Here is an 18,026-nt window from a genome sequence, read left to right as displayed (position 1 = left end):
AGGATTCTACAGTTCTATGATTCTAAGATTCTATGCCATTTTGTCAGTCTGCCCCTCTACTGCCATCTGTCACAGGGCAGCAAAACATAATAGAATACTGGTGGGAAGGTTCAACCTCTAACACCTTTGAGACTGTGGGCCAACAGTAAAAACAGTAAAACAGGAAGCATTATTTTTGGAGAAGATCTTCTGGGGAATTAAAATGAAAATAATAGAAAAATTTCCCATATAAATTTCAGTTACATATGGTGAAATGGCAGCAAGAAGAATATTCAGAGTTCAAGGCCAAAGTGGAATTCTTTTTCTCATTCCAGTTTATCACATATCATTATACTAAATGAGAGGGCTGAAGAAAGTAAGAATTGACTGATTTCTTTTTTAAGTCTAGCAATTGCAAATGCAAAATGAATGTAATTCTGTAGACATGGTGCCAGAGGACAATGCAAGCTAACGAAATAATGGTAGGCCTGCTAAATAATTTATGCATGATATCAAAAGCTGAATGAGATAAAGAAATGGAGAACCCATTTGAAAATTTGGATATTGCTCAAAGCTCTTCCTCCAGTGAATCCCAAGAGTCTGAGCATGGAGCACTAATAAACTCTGTGACCGTGTATAATTCATAAACTTCCACTCTTTTTTTTTTTCAGGCTTGCAGATTATAGTTAACAAAGGAACAAAGAGTGGAAAAACCCTGTTAGCAACTGAGAGGAGGATATAATCCAGCTGATTCCTCCATGTAGCCTATTCATAAAGGGCATCTGTTTTCATTCCAAACTGCACATATATCTGCTATTAAATACAGCACATTGAAAACAGAAAAAAAAAAACCTGCTCACATTATCATGTTTATATTTGTGTTTTTATGATAGCTATTACAATGTGAGTTTATAACACTACAGAAGCCATTTTGAAAATATTTTTATTAACGGTATTCTGCTGCAACTCACAGTTAATGTTCAAACTGGATTTTTTATGTATCTATTCAATGGCAACAAGGCAGACTAAGAGCAAACCAGAGGATTCTGTCTGAAGGCAATGGGATGTTTCTAAATGCTACACTTCAATGCTTCCTCCTCAGCCATATTGGAAAGATATAAATCATGAAAACCTAAAAATTACCTTCAAATAAGATTTGCTTTGAAATTACTTTAACAATCACATTACCAGGCCTGTGAAAACACATTTTGAAAATATGAGGTGTCAAGGGAGTTGTTTTTAACTATTTGAATGTTAGCACTTCGTTGTTTGAGTTCATGCACAGCCTGACTCAGTTACACATACAGAATTTTTAGAGTCTGCTGTGGATCTCATGGGTTTGGTGATTTCCCTTTCAATGAAATAGTTGGTTTTTTTCCAAGATTGTCTTGGAGATTCAATTTATTTTTTTTTTTCAGTCTGCCTGGAAACAAGAGGGCAGTGTCCTGTGGTTTTCTGCGAGAAGCCCTCTGCTTCCTACTTGGTGTACACAAGCACAGAACACTTCTCAGCTATGTAACAGGTTTCAACCTGATGAATGTCTGCAATGGCACCTGCAGCACTTGCTGCCTTGCATTTCAAGCAAACAGTCTGACTGCAGCAATAATTAAAGTCATGAGGAATTTCCAAACAGCTACCCACAATCACCAAAGGCACACAGAGAAACTGCCTAGTGCTGGGAGGGCACATTTGCAGATTTGTTGGCCTTGGTAGGTGGAAGAGCACGAGGATGGTTGCTATCAACAGGCTACAGAAACAGCTCCAGGACAGTAGCACTTCAGTGATGCACTGCCCTGATGTAGAGCTTGTCATAGGGTGAAGAATTAAATCCTTCCCACCTTCCATGTCTGCCCAAGAGCCTATCAAGTGTTCTTTGAATATTGCTTACTTCATTAATTTCCTCCTACCATCAACTGATGAATAAATTATTCATCAGTAAATTTATAAATTATTCTATCTTCTCTATTGATGATTGAATAATACTGGCCAAATAAGTTATTAACTCTTCTTTTTCCCCACCATTAGACAAATTATTTTTGAATATACTTTTTTCATCGTTAGACCAACTCTTCCGTCTCTTGACGCATTTAAAATGTCTACACAAATTGTAAGTAGAATCCATATTTTCACAGGGAAACAGAATTAGTTTGTCTTTCTCATATACTTGTTGCTTTTGAATACAAGTTTACATGTGGATGTGTTTTTTTACACCTCAAAGCCAATTAAACAAAATATTGAGATATTTTACAGTTAATTCTCAGCCAACCAATATTTTTTTTAGTTGTACAGACTATTTAACAACTTTCTACATCTGTATGAAATAGTCAGTGCAGAGTCTGCAACCAGCCCATGATCTCAAAATAATATAGGTTCTGCAAATAAGTGTCAAGGTCAAATAGAGCTAAACCAGACAGATATCTTGAACAATGGCCACTAAAGATGTAGTATAGGCAAGATGTGGATCAGGCCAATGTTCATTTCAAGTTCCTGGATAAGTCATCACAGCTTTAAATCTTGCTAAATCCATTGCTTCTCTCTTTTCTTTCACTGATTCACAGCTAACTTATGTGGCATGCAAATGATGGCCCTTCGTTGTAGTATCCTCTCTAGTATATCTTACCATGCAACTAAAATTTGTCAGCATCTAAAAATGTAGATAGTCCATATGATGTCTAACACTATGCTGGCCGGGATAAAAAAAATGAAATTAAAATAAATAAGTAAATACCTCTCTAAGAAAGTGATGCTAAGTCAAAAGCACTCATGGAGAAAGGATTAGATTCTCTCTGTTCCATGGAGTGAATAGTTAGATAAAGTCTAACAGGCCAATTCAACTGCTTTAATGTGAAATCAGGATAAGAGAAGGACCATGAAAATACTCTAAAGTGTTCAAGTTACTCTGTAAGAAACGGACAGAGAAGGTGTTTCCTGCAAGCAAAGGAGCAGCCTGTCTATAACTTTTCAAGTGACTGTTGATGAAGATCAGAAATGTATACCTCTTTCTGCCAACATCTTTCTTGCCTCAGAGACCCACCAATAAAGGATGCACAAAGAGGTTTTGGTTGACTTTCTAGATACATTTATATGAATATATTTAAATCCATGGAGCTGGTATATTTGCCAAGCTGGATACATGTACACCAGCCCAAGACAGCAGTTACTTCTGCAGCCCACAATGCCCAACAGGAGGAAGATGAATGATCTGTGTGTGGGAAGCAGGACTGCTCAGTGAGCAGAGAGCTTGTTTATAAGGAGCTCTCCAGCACCAAGCAGCTCTGTTACACCTGGTTGCACAGATATGAGCTGTCTCTCCTTTTCCCCTTTCTTCTCCTCCCAGATGGAGGCTGTAAGCTGTCATTCGGGCAGTGTAGCAGTGTATTATTGGCCTTTAAAACACATGCACAGTAGAAAATCACAGCTCTTTCATTTTCTGAGAAAACTGTTAATAGGTCTCCCTTTCTCACAGAGGTGTTATAACAAGTCCCTGGTTAAACTGGCATTGATATTTTCACTTGGATTTCCTCATTAAAATAAGTGGCACTTCTTAGAAAAGTGTTATACTAAAGACTTAGAGGGGAAGAAGCACTTTGATTTTACATTTTGAAAATTAACCTAGTGGCCTTTGGGTTCAATTATTCAAAACTCTGTTTCCCTAACAGAAATTCCATGGAATGCCAAGACATAGACATATACAGAAATGTATGGAGAGGAAAAGGAAAGGCAATAAAAGTGTGATCACAGAGGTGTAGCCAGAGACACAAGGCTGTAGGAATGCTATCAGCAGCACTGTTCAGAAGTGAAAGAACAGGCCCACAAGGAAAGAAAATTAAGTTCAGTTGTCCTGTGGTATTTTGCAGTAACATCTCACTGCACCTGGATATTTGCATCACTTGTAGAAAAAAACTTTCCTCACTGCTGATTTCTTCAATTTAGCAGCCAGAGCAAGACACTGATGTGCAGGCAATAGTTATTACCCACTGCACATAGCATGGGGATTGGCAGTGCTGTAGCTAGGCCAGTGCATCTATCCATGGAACTCAAGGACAAAAATTTGGCTGCAAAGAAATGCATAAATCATCTTTAAAACATGTTCCTATAGACATGCATGCATGTCTGTGTGTATTACCTTATACATTGGAATTGTTTTTTTCACTGGTGAGTAAAAGCCATGGGGAAAACCTACTTAGGTATTGTTTTTTTGTTTTTTTGTTTTTTTTGTTTTTTTACTGAAAATGCAGTGTACCAGCAAAATATATTTACAGCTTGGATAAGTTTTTGCTGTTAGTTTCCCCATCGATGCTTTTCATCCTAGCAATGTTTTACATGCAATTCAGTTTTGCTTTTTTAAAGGAAAATCACAGAAAATGTTGCTGTGGGGATCTGCAGGAGACCATCTGGATTTTACTACTGTAATAGCTAAGAGGAGAGTTAACTAAGATTTACTACCAGGTTGCAGTTAATGAGAGAATCTTCAAAGAGTCTTTCACGTGTTTAATTTCAAAACTATTTGGGAAAAGGCAATTTTTCCAGTGTTGGGGAAAAAAGTGTAATAGACCACAAGAGTGACTCAAAGCAGTGGAAAAGAACTTTTCAAGATTACAAGTGTATGAAAAGTTGTAATTTTATTCCACCCTGAGTCATACTAAGCAATACCACTCTGCCTTTTTACATCCCGTTCAGTGCACCAAAACTGTTCATGACAAATGTAGTACTCTAAAGGAAAGTCAGAAGATAGCTCTGGATATCTTCCTTCTTAACTTTCTAACTGAGGACTCATAATCTTGCTTTACTCTTTCCCAGGCAGAATTAAAAAACAAACAAGCAAACAAAAAAAGCAGTGACAGCAACAAAAAACTGTTCACTGTTTTTTTTTTTTTTGACAGTGCTATTGGCTTCCTTTTGTGATTTCTTTCTCAACTTTTGCAGTCATTACTCCTTTGTCTTCCATTTCACTGTCTTTTGCTCCTCAAACCTAATTTTGAGGAGCTATTTTTTGTTTTAGTTGCCATAATGCCAGCTGGGAGAGATGAGACTGGTATTCTCTTTTGAGGAGTGTAAAATTAGTATCTATTATAAAATTTCCACAGTCAGCAATGCAATTCCACAGGTTTCCTAACTCATTGTCATCAGCTCCAACATTCCTGAGAAATGAAGCAAACAAGAAAGGTTATCATTTCAGAAGAAATAGAGGAGAGTTGCTGGGGAAACACCATTAATATGAAGAAAAGGGCTAACCCTTTCAGGTTAATTTTGTACTCCATGAAGAGCAGTGCAGGATAATATAGTCAGGAAGCTGGCAAGAAGACAGGCACATGTATTTTGAACTAATGAAATCCTATTAAGATCTATGCTCTTGGAAGCATTCCTGGAGCAATGTAGCTAAGCATGGAACATGGTAGCCTAGTCATCATTCAGCAGAATGCAACTGCCTGCCTCACCAGTTCAGATGCAATAAAGCAGTTTTCCTAAGCAGCTGTGTCTGAGACCTCAAGGGCATCAGAGCGTCTGAGATTCCTAACTACCCAGACAATCTGGCAGCAAATCTGTTTGGCAAAGGGCTGCACAAAGGCAATAGCCAGCTTTGGATTTGTTTCTTTCCTCCTATCACCACTTAGCTTGATATCCTTCATTAAGACTAAAAAATGAAAATAATAAAGAAAAAAGGTCAGACTGAGAAATAAGGGAGATTAAGAGCTCTTTGCAGGCTTCTGTACTGTTGTCATCTGGCACACTGTTTATCTAGGTATAGTAAAACTACACGTAGATGAATATTGAGATGCCTAGAGTTAAACGATAGTGTACTGAACAGACAGCTGTTACCATTCTCTATAGGGATCAAATATCCAGGTGTAACACCCAAGTCAACCATAATGGCTTGGGATACAAATTAGAAATGCTTTCCTTCAGCACTGATAGTGTGCTAACTTTTGCCAAAGGAGCGTGTGTTTTCTTATCTAATTTATGCATGTAAGTGTTGATTCTGTGGATGGTCTCTCAGAGTAAAGCAGACTTTCTAGAGAAAGCATATATTACCACTTCATTATACAGAGAACTGGCTTTGAGGGCAGCTTAAAGGCAGTTGTAAATGTCAAAACTCTTCGATAGCAGATAGGAAAAGGTATTTTTAAGTTATTGTCACAGCAGTGGCATAAGATTATAGGAAATCTTCATGTTAGAATTTATCTGCAACCACTACTGTTTTCTGTCATCTTTGCTAACATTTTCTGCTCTACTACTTAAGTCAATATGAGTTATGAGGAGAAAAGGACATGCTTAGAAGGCAGATACATTTATGTGAATCTGTGAACTTGTTCCCTGTAGTGAAAGGGTTTCCATCTTCTCTTCCTTCAGGCCTTGAAATGTGTTCTGATGTTATTTCATCCCATCTCACTCAGTAGTACTTATGCTAGAGAGAAAAAAAAAAATGAAACACTGTGATGATTACTCATCCGAATTAAATTTGTTTTTGCTATTGAAAGTGTGAATCAATAAAGAAGATTTCTGAAAAACTAAAATTGAAATTTCCTTTCTACAGGTTCAGCATTTGTCCTTCCTAGTGAAAACTGGTATATTCAAAGATTTCCATTTCCATTCTCCATTTCACATTACTTGGTCAAAAAAAAAGGAGGATAAATTCTACCAGTACTTAGGCTATTCAATGATTGTAGGAATGAAAAATACTCTCTTTAATAAAAATTCATGTTCTGCTTTATCACGATTATTGCAACTTTTTAATACTCTCCACATAGTACAGTAGTTATCTACCAATTAAACTGTATGGGAAGGTACCAGGAAAAAAATGCAGAGCATGTATATCTTATCCTTACCACTTGACACTTTTTAATGGCAAGCTAGCACAAGAGGAAGGAAGAGCTGGCTAAAGGAAGATCAGGAGTATGATGCTTTTCTTGCCATAGTATGAAAATCATGAGCTGATGAGCTAATGCACAAATTTTGAGGGATAAATTCCCTCCTTTCCCAAGCACCTTTTTTCCTTTCCCAGATGAAGTCTACATGCTTGATTTATGTGAGTTTTACTCACTGTGACAAATGCAAGAAACTGTAGTTAACATTTAAGAGAGATAACGCAAAAGCAAGAGAAATAGAAAAGTGCCAAGCGTTGACTTGTTTTCTCAATCACTATATTTGAATCTCACATAAATTCAAAAATATTTATGCAGTGCATGAAAACAAATATTTGTTGGTCAGCAGATGACCCCTGCTGGTGTGTGAAACAAAAATAATCTAAGCCAACTCATAATCTAAGCCAATTCAATTTAAAAAAAAGTCCCATTTATTATTACTTCAGTCTTCTTTGTTCATAGTTTCCTATAATTTGTACTTCACTTTGATTGCCACATTACTCCATCAACACTGTCTCTCAACAATCTGCTTATCAAAGGTTTAAATATTGCTTTCTTATACTTCTCCCCATAATCAACCGTACTTCATTCATTTAACAGTAAAACCTTCTCTTCTTTGCTATCTGTGTCCAAAAATTTCCTTCTGATCATTTTCAAACAACATTCTGGTAGTTCTTCTGTCTCCCTGTCAGTTTATTTGGGATAGGTAAGTGTAGCAACAGCTTCTGGGTTCAGTTCTTATGGAAAATTTGTTACATTATCAAATTCAAATTTCTACCAGTGGTGGTATCATTATCAATTACATTGTTTTGTTTGTTTGTTTGTTTTTCCATCTTCTCCCATTTAATTTAGCCAATGAAATAAGATTTTTATTTAGTTGCTGAAATTTTAGTTCATTTACTCAATGATGTGGTGTAGTAGCATACAGGGTAATAATTGCTTCCTTCTCACAGATGTCCATCTATTTCACTGCCACTGACTTTCTGTCTTGGTACTTACAAAAATTCTGAAAGTACTAAATTTCATTTTTTGAAATAACATGGGATCTCTGCTTCTTAAAATCGCACTTAGGCCATTAGACTTCTCCAATCTAATTGGCATCTGCTGTGATGAGACTCATTTTGCTCTCAACTAATACCTTCTTCTCAACTGTATGCCTCCATGGCAAATGGGGTGGGATGATGAAATCATATCAATACACTAAATGAAGCTTATTTATTTAAGATAACTATATTAATCTAACAAGTTAGATCAGCTGTTCATCTGCAATTCGCTAAGTAGCTTACCTTTTTTTTTCTGTACATTATATTGCATACAGTTGCACTTCTAGAAATTACAAGTTCTACATTGTGAATTATGTTGTTCTTATGCATTGTAGATTATCTTTTGGATATCCAGGAAGTGGCTTTCCTCCTGTATTTGTATATTTAATTAGATTGCTCAAAACGGGTATTTGTAATGTAAGTCCACTGGACTGTGCAGCAGTATGCTGTTGTCTTCTTTGGTAAAAGGTTCCACATTCAGCATCAGTTCTGCCTGGTGCTTCCCCAAGCCTTGTCCTGCTGATCAGAAGCTGGTGCGTCAGTTCAGTCACGGTCCATAACAGAGAGTAAAATTCCAAAACGAAAATCCTTATTTGCCTCAAATAGCTGCTAAAATCATGTCACTTTGGATTACATTTTATCTTGCCTTCCAGCTTCTTATTAAGTTTAAAAGTGCATATTCCCTATGGTAAACTTTGTGCAGCCTATAATGTGTCCCAGAATTTTCATTTCTTCCATCCTGAAGTGTTGATGTGTTAGTCTTCAGCAAAATTTTTGCCTTTGGGGCCTTCACCTTAATCACATTCTGGTTGCATTAACCCCATGGCCTAAACAGTTCTGTCCTCTCCTCTGTCTCTGTACATTTGTGGCAAGATGTAGACATTTCTGAAGCTGAAATACATTTTTTTCTAAATTTAGTTTTATGAAAACAACTAAAATCTGAGGAAGGTGTTATATTAGCTAGAACCTCAGAAGAATAATACTTCCTCCTTGGACTTTAAATTAGATGCTGGAAGTGATAACAAAAATTACATGAGCAAACAAATAATGTTGCATATGCATTTCAGTGAGTGCTCGATACCCATTATTCTGTCAAAAAATTTTCAGTATGTGGAAATACACTCAAGTACATACACAGTGCAAACATAATTGTCTATTTTTTTCTCTTCTTGCACTGAATTTTACTGCACAGCTGAATATGGATGGACTAAGACTTCATGGAGTCCACTTTCTGAAATAGTTTGTCTTTGATTTTGTCTTTAATTTGATTTCATTGTGGCCTGATGACCTTTACAGCTTCAAGGAGACCTGCAGGCAGGAATTAACAGGAGTCTGAGAGTATGCATGAGGGAGGACATGCTCCCAACACTTTAGTTTCATGTAGAGAGGTCCATATATGTTTTGTGAGAAAGGAAGTTCAGAACCAATAATTGTAACACTGACATGATTCTATTATTTAGAAAGAGCAGCACTGAAGAATTTTAACCTGAAAAACTATGAATTGTCATTATGATTTCTTTCCCACCTCCTTTTTTAATTAATTAATTAAGAGAATAAACAGCAGTTGTGCATCAGCATTTTTCTTAAACAATAAGATTCAGCTAAAAATATACTAAAAAAAAAAAGATAAAAGTTTATCACATAATTACAGCACTAGACAGGAACATAGACATATCAAATTGAATCCCACTAGTCCCATGGATTTTCTCTGTGACCTTGAACAAATCACTTAATCTCTCTCTGCCTTTGTTCTTCATTTATTTTTAAAGTATGATACTTATTCTTTCTTAATATTTACACTGCAAATTCCTTTTACTGTTTTATACAATTCTTGTTGTAATAAGGATCTTACCTAAAAATTCTTATTACAGAGCTTCATGTATCTAGTGAGAAGCATATTGTTCTGTATGTATACAGCCATGACCTGGCTGTATAAAGAGTTACTTTTGCTACTAGCACACCAGAAGTGTCACAGACTCAGCCAGACTCAAGTCTTCAGTGCTGCAAGGTAGAGGTGATGAGCTGGACTTACAAAGGCAATAGCAGGCTTAGGGATAAAAGAGAAAATAGAAATTCAGTGGGGAATAATGACAGCCACTCTAATGTGGAAAGATCATTGCTGGGAAGGAAAGACTGGTGAGCTGCAGATCTACCCTGACCCACCATCTGAACTCTTCCTCACAACTCAAAAATTCATGTCTTTTGTTTATAAAAGGTATACTCTTCTTTTTTCAGGAAGGAAACTGACTGCAGCTTCACACTGAGGTGTTTTTCTGCTGTAACAAGAAGCTGGAAAGTCCTTAGTGTAAGCACTGCTCTGCAACAGTCAAAACATCAGTGTGTTAACAGGATTGTTTTCATCAAAAATTCAAAACATATCACTCTATGAGATATTATGAAGAAAATTTACTCTCTCAAGCAAATCATATCAATTTAGTGGTCTCTGGCACATATCATAAAAGGAAATGTAAGTCCATGCTTGCTGCTGCAATTTGAAGATGAGTATGGGTACGCTCAGCTCAAGTTTGCATCAGGCCTTGAAATAAAAGCCAGCACTGGCATCAGTCAGATGTGGTGTTTAAGGAATTTTCCACAGAACAGCCTAAATTGACACACAAAGAGACCTGATAAGACGCATGACACATTTACCTTTGTACTACTGTTAAAAAAATGTCCTTGTGTCCATCCCAGCTGCACGCTTCACAGATTCGCCACCAGAAGCTTGCTGGCACAGACCAGGAAATAAACTGATTTCTGTCCAGCTCATTCACTAACAATATAATAGAAACACAGTGAGCAGGTCCCACACACTGTGGGCACAAGACCTGCAACTAATGGAAGGCCTGTTACTAAACATTACACTGCATATTGCTTACTGATGAGAGCTTTATATGTTCTTCTCTCTGCAGACTGAAGAAGTCCTGAAGATTGATGGAGGGCCATGCTATTCAAACAGCAGGTGTTGCTGAGACAGAAGCTCTTTGTGCTAGGCAGCCTTGCTATAGGAAGTCTCCTATATCTAGTTGCCAGAGTTGGGAGCTTGGATAGGTAAGTTGTTCACTAGCCACTCTCTTAATTGCAAATGAACACAGATTGCATGAGTTTTTCTTTAGAGGATCTATTTCTTTTCTCATTTTTTAGCTTCTATTCATGTATTCACGAAAGACCAACCACTCTACTACTGATTTTCATAATTGTTTCCTTCCCTCTGCAGAATAGGAAAACAAAGTTGCAGGTCATCCCTGTCAAAGTACTTCAGTCTGTCCATCTGTATTCTAAGCAGACTGACACTTATTTTCAGAGAAGAGATAAAAAAAACGTCCAGTAAAAATATCATTAGAATAGCTCATTTTTTTGTCTCTGCGCATCTGTGTGTTGACCTCTACTTTCAGCAGAACAGTTTTGATATATTTATACATCATCTTCCTAAATTTATGAGCAAGCAATTAATGTGCTACAGTGGCAGTTAAAATTAAGTATGAGTCTGCAGAGTAGCTCGTCAAGTTTTAAATACTATTTCATTTGAAAGATTGCTGCAGGGCTTGAGAATTTTTTAACTGCATTAATTAGCCAGTATTTTCTGGAGTTGAAAGTGCCAAATAAAAAGATTGTCTCTGCAAGTGATTTCCTGGGGAGCAATAGAAAATACAGGAGAGGAAATCAAAAAGTATTTGACACTTTTGGCCAGACTGATTTTTGATTGGTTATTGACAGTGTGACAGTGGTGCTACTCACAATGACCATGCTTTTTCTGCCACCTTCACAGTGGTCTAGGACTGCTCTGATAGGCACTATACAAAGACAGAGTAGAAAAGATTGTTTTGAAAGAACGAATGAAGACCTCGGGATTTCCAGAAGCTGGTAAATAGCTTTTGAGTGCTAATGTTGCTTTAATGGACTTCTTTTAAATGATGGAAAATATTAGTTGAGTTCAAAACTCTGACACTACAATATACAATATCCACTGTACTGCATCTCAGGTCGATGGCTGCCTTCTTCAACTGTATAACCCAATTTCAGAAGAAGAGGGAGATCATGTTGTCAACTGGGACTAAATGGATTGCAAATTAGGCCCCAAGATTTATAGTTTTCTTCCCCCAGTGGTCAAAGCATCTCTGATACTTTAGAGGTGAAAACTTCACTGTGACTACAGAGATTCTGGAAATGGACACAGAATTCCTTATTAGTCCCTGAAACAGCATGTTTATGAAGGGAGGCATAAAATCTAATTAACCTTATGCTATTATCTATGCTTGCACATCTTCAGAATTTACTGTTGGCCATAAAATTATCTTGCCACAATATTTGACTCATTGACCTCCTGAGGCACTGAATTCCACTGTTTTCATATATAATGTTGCCACTGGAAGTAAAACCCTGTTTCATTTTTTTCCATTATCCAATGTGTAAAATACCACACTGCCAAAAAGAAGCCCTTTATTTGGACTCATGAGAAAAAGAGAGAAAGAATGCATAGAAATCTTGAGACAGATGAGCAGACTGGAAATATTCTGCCACAGTATGACCCAAGCTACACTTGAGAGAGAGCTGGGCATTTCTCATTGCAGATGTCTCAGGAATTGAGTTCCCTTAGGAAATTAGCAATAGCTTATCTGATTCACTGAGTCATAAAGTCTGATAAGCTGAGTACCTCCCTCCAGAGGAGGCCCCTGTCCTTCAGAGCATAAATGAACAGAGCTATTTCATGTGTAGAAGCTCAACCAAAGTTCGTCCATAAAAATTCTGAGAAAATTTGTGTGAGTCTTCAAGATGTTTAACATTCTCATTGGAATTATGGGGAGCCTCCATACCCAATTTTGATGTTTTGAACTCCTGGAACCAGGCTTGTAACATTTTATTACTGTGACATCTGCTTTGGAAACAAATTAGCAGCTATTCTGGATCAGAAGAGAAATTGCTTGCAGCATCACTACTTGTTGTTAAGATTACCCAGGCATCTTTTAGCTGTTTAACTACTTGGCAGAAACATTTTTCTGAGATGAACTGCTCTACACTGGATTTTTTTCAAGAAGAAGACTCAGAAAAGCAAAAATATTAACATAGTAAATAGCTGCATCTCAGGATTCAGCTACCAAGATGTGACAGCCTGTTTAATCTTAAGATAGTCAAGATCTTTTATAGGACTTTTTATTGTTTGGAGAGGAGAAGAAAGGGGAAAGGGTAAAGGAATGCAAAGTGCTGAGGAAGGACTTTTAAGAACATCCAGTCCTTCTCTTAGGCTAGAGGATATCTTGAGTATTTGTTTACTTTTAAAGGAAACAACCCTGTTTGACAAGCTGTTGTGTTATACTGAAGGCAGTGCTATCTTTTTGAGGAAAAGAGATAAAATTAGTTGAGATACGTCTGGAACTGCTGTTGTGGAACATTTTTGCTTGAAAACAAATAGCAAATACACAGAAGGAGAGGGAAGAGAAGAACAGAGAGATGGATTGTAGCTTCTGTTTTTTATGCTTGCAACTTCTGTTTTTTATGCTTGCAACTGTCACCTCCTTACTGCAGAATGACTCTTAAGAGTCCCACCATAGCCTGACTAAGTTATACCACTGTCAAGTTAAGATACTGTTTTCAGATGTTTTGTTTGTTGTTTTGGTTGGTTTATTTGGTTCCCTTTTTTATTGCCAAGTTGGAGTAAATGTTGCAATAATACAATTTTTGTGACCAAATCAGGCTCTTATTTGGTAGGCAGCAAAAAGCAAAGAGAAAAGAGTGGAAACTTGAGAAAAGAAATGACAACAGGGACTCACTTCTCCAAACACTTTGTCATTGGTGTGTAGAACTTAAATAAAGCTCATTTAAACCCAGCAAACTCATCTGGGATGTTTCTTCAGATCTGTCTGGGCATAGTATATCACAGCATTTAGATAGTGAAGGAAACAGTTATTGGGTCAGCCAGGGGCTAACCTTTTTACTTGGTCCCAGCCATCCATTGTCATAGCATCAGTGTCAAATTAGAGACTCCAACAGGCAGTGATGGATGGAAGAGCCAAAAAGAAATAAATGATTCTGTCCTGAAAGCAGGTTTGAATAATATACAGTAAATGAATGAGGGGCCACATACTGAGGAAACAGAATAAATACTGAATACCTAAACAGCTATTAATGAGCATTGCCCATCTGGTATGCTGGCTGAGGCAGGGGTCCTGTGAAAAATAATAGCATGTGGTCATGTAATTTAAAAACAGTATCATAATATATATGCACAGCAAGCTCATATTAAAATTGCCTAGGCAACCTTTGTTCTTACATATTTTTAATTTTGGAGATCATGGCTCTGCAAATTTATTGATATTTTTTTCTGTTGGGCTTTGGAAACTCTCTCTACATACCTGTTTCATCTTCAGTGTAACACTGGCTTGTTTAATGACCAAAGCACTGTTTGGGAGTGAAAGTGAGGGCTTATTAAGGGCTCTTTTGTAGCAAAATTTAAACGCTTCTCTAACTGAATCACTTCTTCCATTCATTGACATGAAATATGAGAAGGAAGAATTGGAATAGTAGAAAATGTATGAAATAATTGAAAGGTAAATACAAAAGAATTATGCAAACATCATGCAGGAGCAATATAAAAAATTAAAGTACAAACGGTTGTTCAGTGAGAAGAAACACAAGTGATGATAAGAAAACTATAGCTGTAATGATGTAATAAATGTATTTTCGAACATTTGTCTTACTGTCCTTTCTGTGCCTCTGCTGATCATGTCTGTTTCAGAACCCTGGTCTTTCTGATTCTGCCCAGGAATTATACTGCGTATACGCTAAATAGGATGGAAAATATTGAGGGGCGATGCCTTGGAAACTATTTTTAATCCCTTTTGCTCCTCTTCACTAAAAGAGTTAAGCCTGGATCAGCAGTTACTAAAGTCAACACAATGGGTAGTAACGGGAAATAACTCAAGCTAGAATAGAGCTAGTGTTAGAAAGATAGGAGCTAGATGAACTAGATTTTCAGATCATAATGGCCAAATAAAACTCATCTTAGAATGCTTTAAAAGCTTCTGAAGCAATCTCAAAGCAATCAGTAATGTGAAAGGTGAGATAAGGTTCAAGAAGTTCAAAGAACAGTAATAAGCGTTCCTTTGAGTAGAACAGTAGAGGAAGGGGGTACTCAGCCAGAACATAGTGAAATAACAGAATAAATGAACAGTTTACACTAATTACTAATATCTGACAGAATAAAATACAAGTTGAAAGACACCATGTTGCGAAAGGTTTCTGTGAGCGTTGTGAGCTTACCTTAAGAGCTGCCCTCTGTTTACAAATATCTTTTCCACTGATTGCAGACTGCAGCCCCTCTGCCCCATCGATGGTCGATTTGGACCCCGCAGCCAGGATGAAATCCCGCTGCGAGCTCTGCAGTTCAAGCGAGGGCTACTCCACGAGTTCCGTAAGGGCAATGCCACAAAGGAGCAAATACGACTGCACAATCTGGTTCAGCAGCTTCCCAAGGCCATCATCATTGGGGTGCGGAAAGGAGGCACACGTGCACTGTTAGAGATGCTGAATCTTCACCCTGCAGTGGTCAAAGCTTCTCAAGAGATTCATTTCTTTGACAACGATGAGAACTATGCCAAGGGGATTGAGTGGTACCGGAAAAAAATGCCTTTTTCTTACCCTCATCAAATAACAATTGAGAAAAGCCCTGCATACTTTATCACTGAGGAAGTACCTGAAAGGATTTACAAAATGAACTCGTCTATCAAATTATTGATCATTGTCAGGGAACCCACCACAAGAGCTATTTCTGATTACACTCAGGTGCTGGAAGGCAAGGAAAGAAAGAACAAAACTTACTACAAATTTGAAAAGCTGGCTATTGATCCTAATACCTGTGAAGTGAACACTAAGTATAAGGCAGTAAGAACCAGCATCTACACAAAACACCTGGAGAGATGGTTAAAATATTTCCCAATTGAGCAGTTTCATATCGTAGATGGAGACCGGCTCATCACAGAACCACTGCCGGAACTCCAGCTGGTCGAGAAGTTCCTAAATCTTCCTCCAAGGATAAGTCAGTACAATTTATACTTCAATGCCACCAGAGGGTTTTATTGCTTGCGATTTAACATTGTCTTTAATAAGTGCCTGGCAGGTAGCAAGGGACGCATTCATCCAGAGGTGGACACCTCTGTCATTACCAAATTGCGCAAGTTCTTTCATCCTTTTAATCAAAAATTTTACCAGATCACTGGGAGGACATTTAACTGGCCCTGACCTAAACTTCATACAACATTTTCGGATGCATCTGAGACATGCAGTAATGTCTCTGCTAAAATATGCACTTTTCACAGATATAGTATCAAAGTAACATTTTTCATGCATACGTGTACATATGCAGTGTGTGACCAAATATACAGTGGGATCAATTTTTTCTACGGAATAATAACATTAATTTACTGTCAGCATAGTTGCATCTTTTGAGATATACTAATAAAGGACAAAGTGGTACTTAGGGAAATAAAGTCAGACACCATTAAAAGGGTCAGTGTTCCTCTTGCTTGAAGTGTTTATGTGACATACTTATTGATCTAAGCAGAATGTTAGGTTATGTCATACAAATTCATGTCAAAAGTCTGTGAAGCTGTAAGAAAGCATAATATTCAGGCTATATTTGGTATGTGTATTGCTGAAGGAATACTGACACTTTAAATACCATACTGAATTTTTACGAGAGTGGATAGTACTATTTTCTTATTATTTGAAATTAATATTTAATTAAACAACATTGGTTCGGGGTTCCTGTGGTGAGTTTGCACTATTGTTTTATTGTATGGACCATGGTGTCACTTGTAGCATGTCAATCATGTGTCAAAAAAAGTCAAATAACTTTTTCTTCTCTGATTGAGTATTGACAAAGACAAACATCGTGTACATAGTGTACAATGTTTGTAAATACTGGTTTCACACTAAGTAATTCTATTTTGTAAACTGAATATGGCTATTTAATTTATTGTGAAAATTAAATTTATTGTGGTATTTAAAAATGGAATGGATTAAAATTACCTATATGCACAACCGTTATTCACGTTTCTTTGATGTATGTAAACACAATTCCTTAGACTGGACAAATCATGGTCATGTTTGTGCAAGAGTTGCATAAGGAAACTTGCTTTCTGAACAGTTGAGATAACTGATATATGAGGTGAAGATGAGTTTATTAAAAAACTCAACCATCTGGGGATATGGTGTTATACACAGCTCAAAGAACATTACTGCTGTTCTGTTACAGCACTTTGCAATAATTAATTTCATTTCAGCAACCCATGAGGCTAAAGAACGACTCTAAAATATTACTGTAATCAAGTATACCAGAAAAGCAGAGCAGCCATTAAAACTAAAACAACAGACAGACAAAGTAGATTAGAAGAGCTACAGAGCTTTCATTGTAGGAAGCCAGAAGTCAGGGAAAACTGTTTAACTGTTTTGATACCTCTGCTTTTATCTGACAACCCATGCATCTGCTCAGAAACAACCACACCTTTGTAATTATTGGCATAAACACATACCTCAGCTCATGCTTTCATTCAGTAAGAGACAAGAAATTAGTACAGAAAGTGAGTGTTTTAATGCTTTCAAAGAGTTGATTCCCCTCCTGTTTGTAGGCTCCCTTTAGGTACTGAAAGGCTGCAATGAGGTCACTCCGCAGCCTTCTTTTCTCCAGGCTGAACAAGCCCAGCTCCCTCAGCCTGTCTTCCTAGGGGAGGTGCTTCAGTCCCCTGATCATCTTTGTAGCTCTCCTCTGGACCCTCTCCAACAGCTACCCGACTTTCTTGTACTGGGGGCTGCAGACCTGGACACATTACTCCAGATGGGGCCTCAAAAGAGCAGAGTAGAGAGGGACAATCTTGTCCCTGTCTCTGCTGGCCACCCCTTTTCTGATGGAGCCCAGGATAAACCAGGATAAAATATTTTTTAAATTAAGAAGGAAAAAAAAGAGAGAGAAAAAGAAAACCAGCCTCTAAAGATTGATAGGGATGCAAATTATGGAAGGTATCCAGAAATCTGAAGATTATGAGCTACAACAGTAGAGTAGTTAGTAATACAGATTATAATAAGATCAAGTTTTCCCTGTGGGCTGTTTAACTTGCTCAGCAATTTGGAAGCATCAGTTTTCTAAATAAGT

General features: G+C 37.3%; 1 protein-coding gene across 8 annotated transcripts in view; it reads left to right on the top strand.

The window, feature by feature from the left end:
- Positions 1–16,924, top strand: part of HS3ST5 (heparan sulfate-glucosamine 3-sulfotransferase 5) — a 207,323-nt gene extending 190,399 nt beyond the window's left edge. For 7 of the 8 annotated variants that reach the window (XM_048935689.1, XM_048935686.1, XM_048935693.1 and 4 more), the window contains 2 exons: positions 10,795–10,933; positions 15,187–16,924. In XM_048935689.1, the coding sequence (XP_048791646.1) occupies positions 10,827–10,933; positions 15,187–16,117 (1,038 nt within the window). In that variant the 5' untranslated portion in view covers positions 10,795–10,826 and the 3' untranslated portion in view covers positions 16,118–16,924. Of the gene's footprint in view, positions 1–8,411; positions 10,191–10,794; positions 10,934–15,186 lie in introns of those variants that run through there. The other variant, XM_048935694.1, reaches the window with a different exon arrangement.
- The last annotated feature ends 1,102 nt before the right edge of the window (positions 16,925–18,026 follow it).

Source organism: Lagopus muta, chromosome 2 (genome assembly GCF_023343835.1).
Source record: "Lagopus muta isolate bLagMut1 chromosome 2, bLagMut1 primary, whole genome shotgun sequence".
NCBI classification, from domain to species: Eukaryota; Metazoa; Chordata; class Aves; order Galliformes; family Phasianidae; genus Lagopus; species Lagopus muta.
This window is presented reverse-complemented; position numbering and strand designations above follow the sequence as displayed.